We start from the raw sequence: 12558 nt of genomic DNA, 5'->3' as shown, positions 1-12558 counted from the left end.
TGAATAAAATGCAAACCTCCTTTAGGAGAAAATACAAACTTTCCTGTGACAAAAAGTAAAAGACACTTCAAAAAACTTAGCAAATTTTTACTACTTAAGCAGCTTTGTAAGCATTCGTATGGTAGCACTACCCACAAATTAAACTGATGAAAGCACTGTTCTCCTGTACCACATAAAACCTGCGCTGATGGATGCTTTATATATTACACCATGATACAAAGTGAACAGATTGCTCTATTTTGAAATCTGATCTTGTAAAAAAAAAAAAGTACAAGCTGTAGCTTACTTTGGTAATACGTAACATTTTGGTCACCACTATTACACTGTGTAATTCAGCCAAACCTGAGCATAAAACATCCACATTATTCGTAAACTTGTCAGAGTTCAGAATATTCTGAACGGCGTTCTTAGAAAATGTTTACATTTCTGTAATATTTACTCACAGTTCTAAAAGTCTCTACTTCCTGATGCATCTCCTCGAGTTTTTTGTCACATTCTGACTGTATTGCTTGCTTCTGCAGCTCTAGTTCTTCTAAGGCTAGGGATTCCTGTTGCTCTTGCTCTTGAAGGGTTTTTAAGCACTCACTCTGATTTTTCTCCTGTACCAAAATGAGTAAGACAATACACTATAAAGATGGCCCACACCTTCAGAAACAGTATAATGGGAAATTTACCAACAAGTTAGTAGGAATCATATAATAATCACATATATTACCTCTACATACAAACACGTGGTGTGAATTTTTGTGAAAACAGATTATTACAGATCATTTCCATTTTCATTACTTGGCAACCATTTGCCTTCCACTTATTCTTTTTAAATGCATGACAAACAATTCAACTCAAGCATTTCATTTTTGTTTGGTCACCATTATTAATTGTGAGTAACACCTCTGGGGAACAAGCATCTGTCTCCACTTGATTCTGCTAAGAGATTTTTATATCTCTATTTCTTATAATTAAAAAGTCATCTTAAAAACAAATAGAAGAATACACTCAGGAAGGAACAGTCAACATCCTCTGTTCTAGTCACCAGCCATCAAAGAAGAGCAGAAAAGAACACCTAGCTGAGAAGTGAAACTGCACAATGAGCTGAAGTGGACTACAGATTACAGCAAAGACCCACCAGGATCTTTTCTACCAGAGATCAACCACTGCAAACGTGTGACTCTGACAACATCACATAACCAGACATCATGAAAGTCAATGCTTTTCGTTTAACAGCTTCATTCTTTGTACCTCGTTTTCTCTAGTTGCTGTGGCCAATCTCCAATAACCCAGAGGTAGAAATTTAAAAAACAAGTCTAACAAAGAGAGTTAAAGAAAAAAAAAAACAGTAATAATTTTTCACAGAACATGCAGCTGTCAGTGATTACCAACATTGATTCATTATCTTTAACTCAGTCTGGATCATTGTAGCTGCTTATCTTTCACGCTCTGATGTCTCTGAGCTCCTTGACTTTTGGAGAGCACTCACATCTGAGTGCTAAAGGACTCCCATTGTGGAATGGGATTTAAAACTTCTGGTACCCACCTCACACTTAGAGAAATGTCTTTCTACACATTTTAGGAATGCTTACAAGAGCTGCCTTCATCTTCTCCTGGAACTCTCTTTCTTGGGCCTGCAATCTCTCTTTTAGCTCCTGATCTTTGGTAGCCATTTCTTTTTTATGTAACTTTTCCAGCTCAGCAACACGATCTTCTGAAGACTTCTGGGAATCAAACATCACAAAAAAACTAATTTCAAAACATGAATTAACAAAACATTTTGTATTGATTCCCAATAAGAAACACAGTGCAGAGAAAGGAAACCAAAAGCATTTGTTTCCTTTTAGTAACTAACAATTATTTGAGACACTTCCTAGAAATAAGTCCTGTCAAATGTTATTTTCAAACTTCAAGTCTTCCACAGTTCTCATCAAAGAAGCATCACATTTTCAAAAGGTTCTTCTACAAAGGTGAACGCAGTGTTTTCAATTTTAGTTCAGATGTAACAACAAATTGGAACAGAAGCTTCTGTCTGCGACTTTCCCTCTATTCCCATTATTTCATGAGCCAGAAGAGAATCATCACCTGACCTTAAACAGCTACCTACAGCTTCAATAGATGCTTTACCAATGAATTACATTATGTAAGTAAATCATTCTCCCAAAGCATCAGTGAAAAATTAGCAACATAAACATCAATATTAAATGCATTTTAGAGCTATAACTTATTTGTAATTTAACGATTAGGTTAAAAAACAACAATAAAAGTGAGTTTCAGCTTTTACCTTCATAATCTCAACCACCTCTTGCTTCACTCTCGTCAACTCTTGCTGAAGGTTTACCCTCTCTTCCTCACTTGCCTTTTCTACTGCTTTGATTTTTTCATCCATTTCTGCCTGTAATTTTTTCCGGGCTTCTTCTGTTCTTTGGGCCGTACTCAGAGCCTTCTCAAGCTCTTCAAAAGCTGGAGAGATTTTAAAAAACATGAAAAAAAACAACCTTCGTGAGCTTATGAATTCATCAAGAATTCTCATCATTTTATTATCTAGAAAGGAAAAAACTGATAAATGGCTGTGAATGCCTTGGTTGCTTTTGGATTTCAGTAGCTTCTCTTTCTTCCCCTAAAATCCTTATAAGGTATGTAAACCATACAAGTAAAGCTATGGCTCTTTTTCCAGCCATAAGCAACAAATAATTTTCTCACTTTTTACTAAATCATGAAAGAACTCTTCCTGAACAGAATACTCAAGTACAATGGCATTGTACTTTATTTACCAAAGAATTGTTGCTTTCCCACAGCATAACCCTGATAACCTTCTCTTTAATACTGTGTAGAGATGGGTTTTACTAATTTCATCTTCTCACTGCCTATCTTCAATACAAACTGCTATGAACACAATCAGAAGGGACAATGGAAAAATGTGGGTTCGTGAAGATTGCCTTGTGCTTCTATAAACTTTGTAAAAAAAAATCTGAGGAAAAAATATTAGCATTTGTTCTCAAAAGAACTTGAATATTTGTAACGTGTGTCAAAGAACACAAGCACAAGTAAGGACAGACAGGAGTCTGCTGAAACACAACTTAGGTAGCGGAAGCAATCATCTCACAGCTGCTTCTTACCATAACAAATATTCTAGCCTGTTTCATTCACTTCTGAGGTGATCATTTGAATATAGAAAGAAAGCAAATCGATTCTCGAGTTCCTGAATGGGAGCTGTTTTGTCATGATTTCTCAATACCAGTTTCAATATCCAAATCCCTCGCTGGAACTGACAACAGAATCTCCACAGACTGACACAAGACTAGGAAGTATTCACTATCAGGGAAGTCCCTTTTCCTGAGAAAGGCATAAGCAGAGAAGCCTCTGCTGCATGTCAAAGGGAAATTCAGTCTCAAGACAGCACAGAAATTCAGTCTCAAGACACTCTTCACATAAACTAACGTTGGCAAAATACCTTTGTAAAGATCTGTGATCATAGTACCGATGTCATGTTCGTAATTTAACAGAGCACAGAAAAACCTGGACTAGTTGGATGTTAGCCTGGAACAGACATAAAATCACTTTTTAAGATGTTACTTAGTGTGCTCACCTTTCTTTACCTTAATTCTAAACCCCAAAAACACACATCCCTTGTTTCCTTGATACACCATTGCTTAGTAGGCATTCACAACAATTACTGTCATCCTTTTTTGTGAAACAAACGCAGTTAACCATATTTAATAATGTTCAGGCATGAATTAGAGAAGCAAATCATAATTCCTATTAAAAATCTTCTGATAACACTTGAAACCAGTCTTTCTTAACAAACTGTGCTTGCTGAGCCAATGCCACAAATACGTTTCCAAGTTACTTAAGTCCATAAAATTGCATTCATCCAATTTCTGACCTTTTCCAACTGTTTTGCAAGGAAGCTTTTCTCTGACTTCTCACAGCAACAGTTATGCTTTAGGATGTTAACAGGTCTGCTATTGACCATGACAATACCAAACCACATAATCATACCCAGTTTTTCATCCCTCATTCTACTTCAATACCTCCTTACAAAGTACTTCAAGAACTCTTTACAGAAACCTAATAGATTATGTCAAAAAGCAAAACAGTGTAAAGTACACTGCCAGCATGCACGAGGCCTATAGCTCCTAATGAGGCAGCCACTTGCTTTCCAAGCATGTTCTTCATCATCTCCACTGGGGCATTTGCCACCCAAGGCCAGCAGGACTCCACTCTTTCCTCCTGTGCCCAAACCATGAATGCAGGCTGCACCACTGCATCTGGAGACTGGTAGTGACTGCTCTCCTCTTCCCTTAGCCCTAGCCAAAGCACACAGAGACAGACAAATCAGCCTCAACTTTTACTAAATACAATTTGGAACAGAAAACCTGCATCTAACAGATTATAAGATATTTCACTGTTTCATTTTCTGATTCTTGCTATGAGTAACAGAATCTTAATTTCATTTAAGCAATCTCTTCCTTCCGAGAAATGAAATCTAATGCATTTGCCACCACCCACAAACTCGCTAAACAGACGAATCAAATTTGCACTAAGATTGACCTGCTGGTAAGTGAAAGCTGAGCAACATGCAGGATGACAGCTGCACTGCCATAATTGCAAGCAGGATGCTAATGCAAACACTAGGCAGAGCTGCTGGATGAAACGTCAAGGGGGAATGAAAGCACAAAAAAGCAACACTTCACAAACACACACGGTTCTGTAAAAGTTAAATTATATGCATCTCAGGCACTTAGAGCACTTCAGCAAAACAGAACGTTTTAAATCAGAGTAGTTAATTCTAGTGTAGCATAACACAAGCGAATTTCAAACCAGTAGAGGGCTAACACCAGGGAGGGAGAACACAGCCTAAATTACTATTGTTACTATTATTTTTCTAATCTACTGAAGCTTTTAATACTACTGTGGATAAAAGCTTGGAATAAGGAGCCAGTGTTTATATCCAAGTACATCTATTCTGAATCCCAAGAGTAAAGTAAGGACCCTGCCACTGCTCTTCTGAACCAGCACAGCTAATGGTGAGAAAAGATCCTTCTGTCTAAGGTACTGGTCTCATTAAGGCTCAGTGGCAAAACAGAAGTGCTAACAAACACACCAATGAAGCACCGGACAAGTCTTGCAAGAACTCATTCATGTGACCAAAGCAGACCAACAGATATTTTTGATATAAAATCAAACAAAACCTGAGCACAGTCTAAGAAGCGCCAGGTTGCAAAACTGATTAATTAAGACGTGCACCAGAAAGTTAACTGCTTTACATATCCTACTCCTAAGTATCAGTTCCAGCTCTCCCTTCCTTGCCTCTGCTGCCCTGTGTAACATGAATCAGTATTGTGAAGACTTCTTGGTTAGCCTGGTCAGTACTGCAAACATGTATTACCTTCAGCTGTAGTGCCATCTACTGCTGGAAATGGTGCACAAAGCACAAAACTGATTTGGCAGAAGATGCTTACTGTATGCTTTCTTACTGAAGGCTGAGAGCAGGCATCTTGTCAAAAAGCTACTTGAGAAATAAAGGTTGAATTAATTTCCTACAGTTGCTTTGAGCAGCTATGCAGGATTCTTAACACACAGTCGAGCCTTTTTTAATCTCCATAGAAATTTACAAAGCATAAACTCATTAATCTTGCAAAGGAAATGTCATCTGCAGAAAGCAGCAAAGAAGAAATAGGAATTCACTTTCTAAAGCCTGCTTGTTTATTTTACTTCACAGAATATAAACTCATCAATTAACTTCATTCTGAGAAGTCGACGGCTTATGCCAAGAATTGAGGAATAACAAACTTCAGTTTAGCAATAAATTCACTAATTCTAACAATATTATTGTTAAGTGAAAAGCATTTTGAAAAGCATTCAGTAACATTTGCGGCTGCTTCCAGTTAATGAACTGCCATTGCCTGAGAAGCACAGAATTTACTTTTAGAGCCCAGACCAAGCACCCAATGTTTGATGTAAGAAAAGAAAGCCCTTACCCCAGTCCTGTTCATACAAGGCTTGGGAAAGGCACCATGATTCACTTATTGGCATGTGTGGATGCACAAAAACAAGATGCTCTGTGAGATTTCATACAGTGTACTTCTAACCGTAACAAAACTGAGCTGTAACATTAACTGGGGACACGGTTGCAGTTTATACAATGCACACAAAATAAGGATATGCATCTGTCAGTACACAAAAATGCATTCACATTAAACTGTCACTATTTTTCCTTGTATTGAATCAAATACTGGTGCTTTTCAGCACTGTCACCTCATTACAATACAAAAGCCAGATACCTGACACTGACAAAATTTAAAATACAAAGTAGCCACACAATACAATGAGTTTTGTCCTAGTGCTATACTGTAGGCTGAAGTAGATGCCAAGTACAAAAAAAGTACAAATCTTTATTTTATCATAATGTGGATGAAATGTAACACTGCTGCAAATACAATATCGCACTGAGTAAATCTTCACTGAATCACCATATAGAAAATCAACAAGTCTACAATGGAAAGTAATCTCACATTAAGTAGCCAAGAAACCTATCTTCAGACCTCAAACACATAAAGCTGCCAAGTTTGCAGAACTTGTGAAAGCCAAAGCCTGTGACAAAGAACCAATTCCAAGCTTTCCCAATATTCATGGTGTTTTTTCAAACGCCAGAACAATGATTTTGACTGCATTGAGCTCCACTTCAGTTGTGCATCACAACTTCTTTGGAATGCATAGGAAAACCTAATAAAATTCACTGCACTAAGTAATCTTCCAGAGGTTCCAACATCTGCATATGGATGCTTCAGAGAGTGCAAAAGTAAGCACTCTGTGTTAAAATGGACATTTATACACCATAAACTTGACCATAAGCACTTAGAAATAAAAAGAACATGTAACACAGTGAAGTGTTGTATAGTATGTGAAGTGCCACGTGTTCAATACATTATTACTAAGTGAAATTCCTTGTCATTGCAGTGACAGCAGTGAATACGAAAACAGATTGCCTTTAACTCATTTTCATATTCCAACTATGCAGATGTGAGGCAATGACTGTACAGACAGCAGGGAGTGGACCTCAGTTCCTCATTAAAGGTTTCCACCGCTTCAAAAATGGCTACGTTTCAATGTCTGCAGTAACTTCCTATCTGGGGGATGTTAAAATATTCTTGATAACTACATTTTGTTTAAAAAACAAGCAAACAAACAAAAACAAACCCAAAAATCTAAGCTTTCCAGTCTCCAAAATTCCAACTTCAGCAAAGGAGTCACTGATTGCTAGAACAAGGATTTCAAAGCTAAAAATTTTCATGAAAGGATGGGGAAGGAGGGCACCTAATCCAAATATTTGTTACTTTCATAGGTTGTACAGAAGTCTTCTGTCTGACCATTTGTTGCTTTGTTATCTTTATGTATCCTTTGCTGGTTTTGGAAGCTGACCCTGTTCTTCTGTATCACAAATTCGTCTTTAAAATTGAAAGTTCTGATCTAAGCTTACATAGATTTAAAATAAAACTGCTACAAGATGTATGGTTTGAACTTCTCAATACTTACAGAGAAAAAAACACCATACTGCATGCTTTATGCAACTGATCACATCATAGCTCCTGCCAAGACTGTGAACTACTCCCTCCAAATGCCTATGAGAACAATCTAAATGTTTCTCTAAGAATTTAGACAGATATGGTGTAAAACAGCTTTCACCATGTCCAAAAAAAAAAAAAAGAAAAAGAAAGGTGGAAAGACTGACTGCAAGTCCACAAAATTAATGCTACCAAATTTCCAACAACAGCAAACTTTGGTGTGTAATAATTGTACAAACATGAGGTCACAAAACCCTGAAACAACAGGATCATCACTGATGTTTTACTAGGAAAAAGACCTGAAATGCTTCTGCTACAACTATTGAAAGCAAATGTTTGTTATGATTGTAACACATCCTTCTGTTCCTACATCTTCCCAAGTTCTTATGCATTAATTGCTATGTTTTCTATAGCAAATATAGAAGGCATTAACATTTAAAAAAAATCTTCCCAAAGTTTCTCTCCTGAAATTACACCAGTACAACACTGTGTCAATCTTTCCTGCTACAAAGGAGGTACAGCTGCTTCAGCAGTTTCCTTACTTGCTCAGTTGAACTGATAGTAGAGCATCACACAGAACAGTTAATAACTCATGACCAGAAATGAAGTTAGTAACGATGCCAGCAGGGGTGACACAGCAGAACATTAGGAAAAAAAGCATGTTTTAATACCCAATCCAAATAACACCTGGTGAAAAACTGCAAAAATATGCTGAAGCTTTCTTGTGATCAAATACGAAAGCTAATAAACTTCAGTTTCTTACCAGCTCTTTCAGACTTCTCCTTCTGCTCCTTCAACTCCTCGCCCTGTGTAGTTATCTGCTTGATCCGAGCACGCAGCTGGGCCACCTCTTCCTCCTTCATTTCCAGTGTTTCATGCATTTGTCGCTTTGTCTCTGCAATTACCATGCCCTATGGAAAAGGTCCTTGTGATAAAAGCTAACAAACAAATAAAATGCGTATCGAAAACAATTTCAAGCTGGGACACACTCCATGTTGGAAATAAACTTTTATCTGTTTCTACAGTATCAGAAATAGTGGGGTTTTTTTTTCTATGTCAGAAAATAGAAAATAATAAAAAGATCAGAAACTGGATTATTTTGAAGAGCCAGAATTTATCCAGTGGTTAAAAATACTCCTCCAGTAAACAAGGACCATCAGAAAAAAATTTTCTTTTATTTTTCTTTGAAATATGTATTCTGTAAACTAAAAGCACCATTGTGCATCTGCTTCTCCTTAAAGAGCAAGCACAGATGACAAGCGTTAGCCATGCTGCTTGTTACACCACCATCAGAAGTTACTCCAAGTAACCAAAAATGTTAGAAGGAATAAAAATGGAGAAACTCTGCATATTCCTAAGAAACTAGAGCTACTTTACTGGTTGTTTAACTCCTTTATGTTGCATCTCATCCTCGTTAGATTTATTAAATCTTGCACTGAGGTGTGTAACCATGGGAGTCCAAAATAGGTGACCAAGAACAGCTTCAAACACCACTAAGTCAGATATTTCAAGTTTAACCACTCTTCTTCCAAAAGTGCAGTTTGTATTAAAATCCCTCCTTATTTACCTTGTCCTGTTCTAGTTGCTCAATCAAATTTTTTGCATCACGCAGCTGTGTAATCAGTTTTGTCTTCTCACCCATGTGAAGGTCCTAAAATGAAAATAAAGAGAGCCCATCCACAAAAGCTTTAATCACTGCCACCCACACGAAAATACCTTCTGGCAAGCACTCGACGTTTGGCTTTTAGAAAGAATGATTCCTAGACTGGTAAATAACCAAAGCTGTCGTTACATTAAGCAAATTAAATTAGGCTAGCAGTGGGACACTGCAGTACTCCTTGGAGGTAAAGCAGAGAATGAAGTTCAGGGAAATGAAAGCAGGCAGCCTTAGAATTACTCCTAAATCTTCCACTGTTAGGCTGCTTCATTGCTTCCGTAACAATTCAGGTATCCAAAGGCAGGGATTCTCTTGTGAATGAGAGAGCTCTAACAGTAAAATGGGCAGGAAACATGCCTAACATCTGCTCCCCTTCTTGCATCTTGGCTTACAAGACGATCTTAGCAACGCAGCATTTGTGCCCTCTGAATAAATTCCACAAGTACTGGAATTCTTACACCGTTCTTGTAGCTACGCATAAAATCAAGAGCATTTTACCTTCATTTTCTCTAGCTCCTGAAGTCTCTCTTCCAGCTGCTCCTGCAGTGCCTCCTTCTCATTGCTTAGCTGGGCACAGCGCTCCTTGTGTGACCGAATCATCTCCTTGCAGCGCTGCAGCAAGTTCTCTTGGCGCTTCACCCTCTGATTAAGAGTTTCCAGTGTTTTAACAGAATCTTCATTACCCTCTACAGACAATATACCAACATTACCACGTGCACACTTTTTCCAAAATGCAGATCTACTTTCCTAATTCACACGGTGGGTGACTCACAGCTCTTTAAAATAAAAAAAAAGCTGTGCAAACTTTGCGATACTTCTTACTGACTATTTTAAATGCATTCCAGGTCCAGCCAGAAATCATGCACACACATACACAAGATGGCAAATGCATTCTTCAACTCCAAATTAACCTGCAAATCCCAAAATGCAAAGCAGATCACACCCCTAAAGTGCCAAGCAAACAGGCCCCTGTTTTCACAGTGTTGGGTATGACATTAATTCTAGTAAAGCAAGGTTGGCAATATTGCATAGGCAGGAAAAAGGCCAAGTTCAGCATCTCTCTAAGCTATGCTTTTCTCTATATGAATGGCTTCTCATAGCTAGAAAAGCTACTCTCTTCACTGGATATGGGTAATATCTTCTGATCTGTCTTGGTGCTCTGGAAATAGGATCAGACACATTCTCAGCCCCTCATTTCATGACCATAGGGTCTTCCACTCCAAAATCCCAAAGCAGATCTGAGCACAGGAAACATCCTGAACTCTGACTCCAGGGGACTAAATGCATATGTTACTTCCTAAGCAGCAAATTCTTAGCAAAGATGTGACACTGGGTAAGAAAATCTTTGCTCTAACACCACAAGTTATCTAAACAGAAAAGTCATGGCAGATGCTCAACAAAGACCATTTCAAGATGCATGTTTATCTCTATCTGAATCCTAACTTCTATGAAGTCACACAGTACTTCATGTTATACAGCAACATATTATCCCACAATCAATAACCAAATCTAAACAACACTGGGATTTCTATGGCTCACATATCTCCATACAGAGGAACACTTAAAAGAGATCAGCCCAAATATGTTGTGCCTTAAGTTACTTTACTCCATCATAAATAACAGCAGGTTTATTCCCCCCACAACCAAGATCTCTTAAAAAAAGCCCCAATACCTACCATCGCTTGCTGGTTCCACAATATTTTCTGCATTGATTTCTTTTGTTTGACTTTGAACTTGTGGTTCAGACTGGTTATTTGGATCAGGAAATTCAATGCCTATCTGACCATTCTGTAACCTCTGCTTCAGCAACGATACCTAAACAAAATGTTCTTTTTGTTAAAAGGCAAGGAATCTAGGATGACCACGTTTTCATTTGCAGAACAAGAGAAAGTTAAGAAAACTGTTCTCAAACAGAGAAAGGAAGAATCTGTCTGATGATTTTTAGCATTTTTAAAAATCATAATTATGTTTCCAAGCAACAAAAATAGTATGCTTAGAAGTGGAGAAAGATCAATTAAGGAAAATCCATGTATTTTACAAAAGCATTTTTAGCTCAAATATCTGCTAATGTTATGTTCTTGATAACAAAGACATTGCTAAGGTATTCAAATGCTGATCAAACATCTCTGTTTAACAAGAACAAGATTTTCCAAAGGTATTCTAAAGGTATCTATTTAATTTCTAGGGAATCATAGACTCTCAAGCCTTAAAACACAACAGCATTTATAATAAAACACGGACACTCAATACAGGGAATTCATAAAAAGTGCCTGGAAAAAAATAGTTCTTAAAAACATCTCTTGGTGATGGTGTTCTACCTGAGTTTGCAGAACACTAATAAGCTGATCCTTTTCTTCTAAGGAAGCATCAAATTCTTCCTGGAGATGTTTCTTTGCTTGTTGATCCATCTGGAGCTCCTGAGAACCATAAGTAAACACACTTCAAATGAAAACTGAAACACGAATTCAAAGAGCTTCTCTCTATATTATGAAACAGTAAAAAATATCTCATTGCAACTGTAACTTCAGAACAAACCACAAAGCATCCACTTCTTTCACTAAGCAACATAACAGGAATACCAGCACCTAAATAAGAGATTAGGATTTGACGTAGAATTATCAAGGATCCTCTTTTCCAGTTTGTGCTAGGATCCCTTCAAGCCTGTTCCTAAAAATTGTTTTCCACAGACACATTTCTCCTAGGATCTACAAAATGCACTTTGGTAAACCAGACTCTGCATTTAGGCACCAGATTAAATCAACACAAACAGCAGAAATGCAAATTTCCCTTATGCTCATTCAATATACTAGAATTGTAATATGACACATGCCATTTGTAACAACAGAAAGTAATATGGGTTCTTTAGTTTTGTTTTTTTTTTAATCTTGAATGTGTCTCAAATGAGACAGAGGATGCCAAAAAACTTCAGAGTGGCTTTACTTGGCACTTGAATTCATTTGGCTGAACAGCTTTAGAAACTTGTAGATGTAACCTAAATATGAAAGCAATATCTACACTATTTTGCACTATAAATATCTACTATATTTACACTACAAAATACTTCGAGGCAGTGTCTGATTGCTTTTAAAGTTTGTCTATTTTTTAATCATTATTTAAATAATTAGTTGTTATGACAACTGATGTATTTACATTTGCATTCAACTTCCTGTTGAGAGAACCAGAACCATACACGTTTCATTCACGCACTGCAAATCACTTTATTTACATGTGTTTTTATTTTTTTATTTCCTAATCCACACGCACCTTCACTAGGAAGATTTACCCCAGAAAGCCAACAGTTCTATCACCATTACTCTGCAAGGGTGCTGCTTGTGTAAAAGCAAG

The 12558-nt window shown here is 37.3% G+C and overlaps 1 protein-coding gene across 5 annotated transcripts in view; it reads right to left on the bottom strand.

The window, feature by feature from the left end:
• GOLGA4 (golgin A4) overlaps positions 1-12558 on the bottom strand; it is a 58733-nt gene that overhangs the window by 23393 nt on the left and 22782 nt on the right. For 4 of the 5 annotated variants that reach the window (XM_042816738.1, XM_042816734.1, XM_042816735.1 and 1 more), the window contains 8 exons: positions 11532-11630; positions 10890-11028; positions 9712-9899; positions 9124-9207; positions 8320-8467; positions 2273-2451; positions 1581-1712; positions 444-599 (listed from right to left, as the gene is read on the bottom strand). In XM_042816738.1, the coding sequence (XP_042672672.1) occupies positions 444-599; positions 1581-1712; positions 2273-2451; positions 8320-8467; positions 9124-9207; positions 9712-9899; positions 10890-11028; positions 11532-11630 (1125 nt within the window). Of the gene's footprint in view, positions 1-443; positions 600-1580; positions 1713-2272; positions 2452-8319; positions 8468-9123; positions 9208-9711; positions 9900-10889; positions 11029-11531; positions 11631-12558 lie in introns of those variants that run through there. The other variant, XM_042816737.1, reaches the window with a different exon arrangement.

This window comes from Centrocercus urophasianus, unplaced genomic scaffold, assembly GCF_019232065.1.
Source record: "Centrocercus urophasianus isolate 14NV4802_14NV808 unplaced genomic scaffold, USGS_Curo_1.0 seq_16, whole genome shotgun sequence".
Lineage (NCBI taxonomy): Eukaryota > Metazoa > Chordata > Aves > Galliformes > Phasianidae > Centrocercus > Centrocercus urophasianus.
The sequence above is the reverse complement of the archived record's forward strand: the minus strand, read 5'-3'. Positions and strand labels throughout refer to the sequence as shown.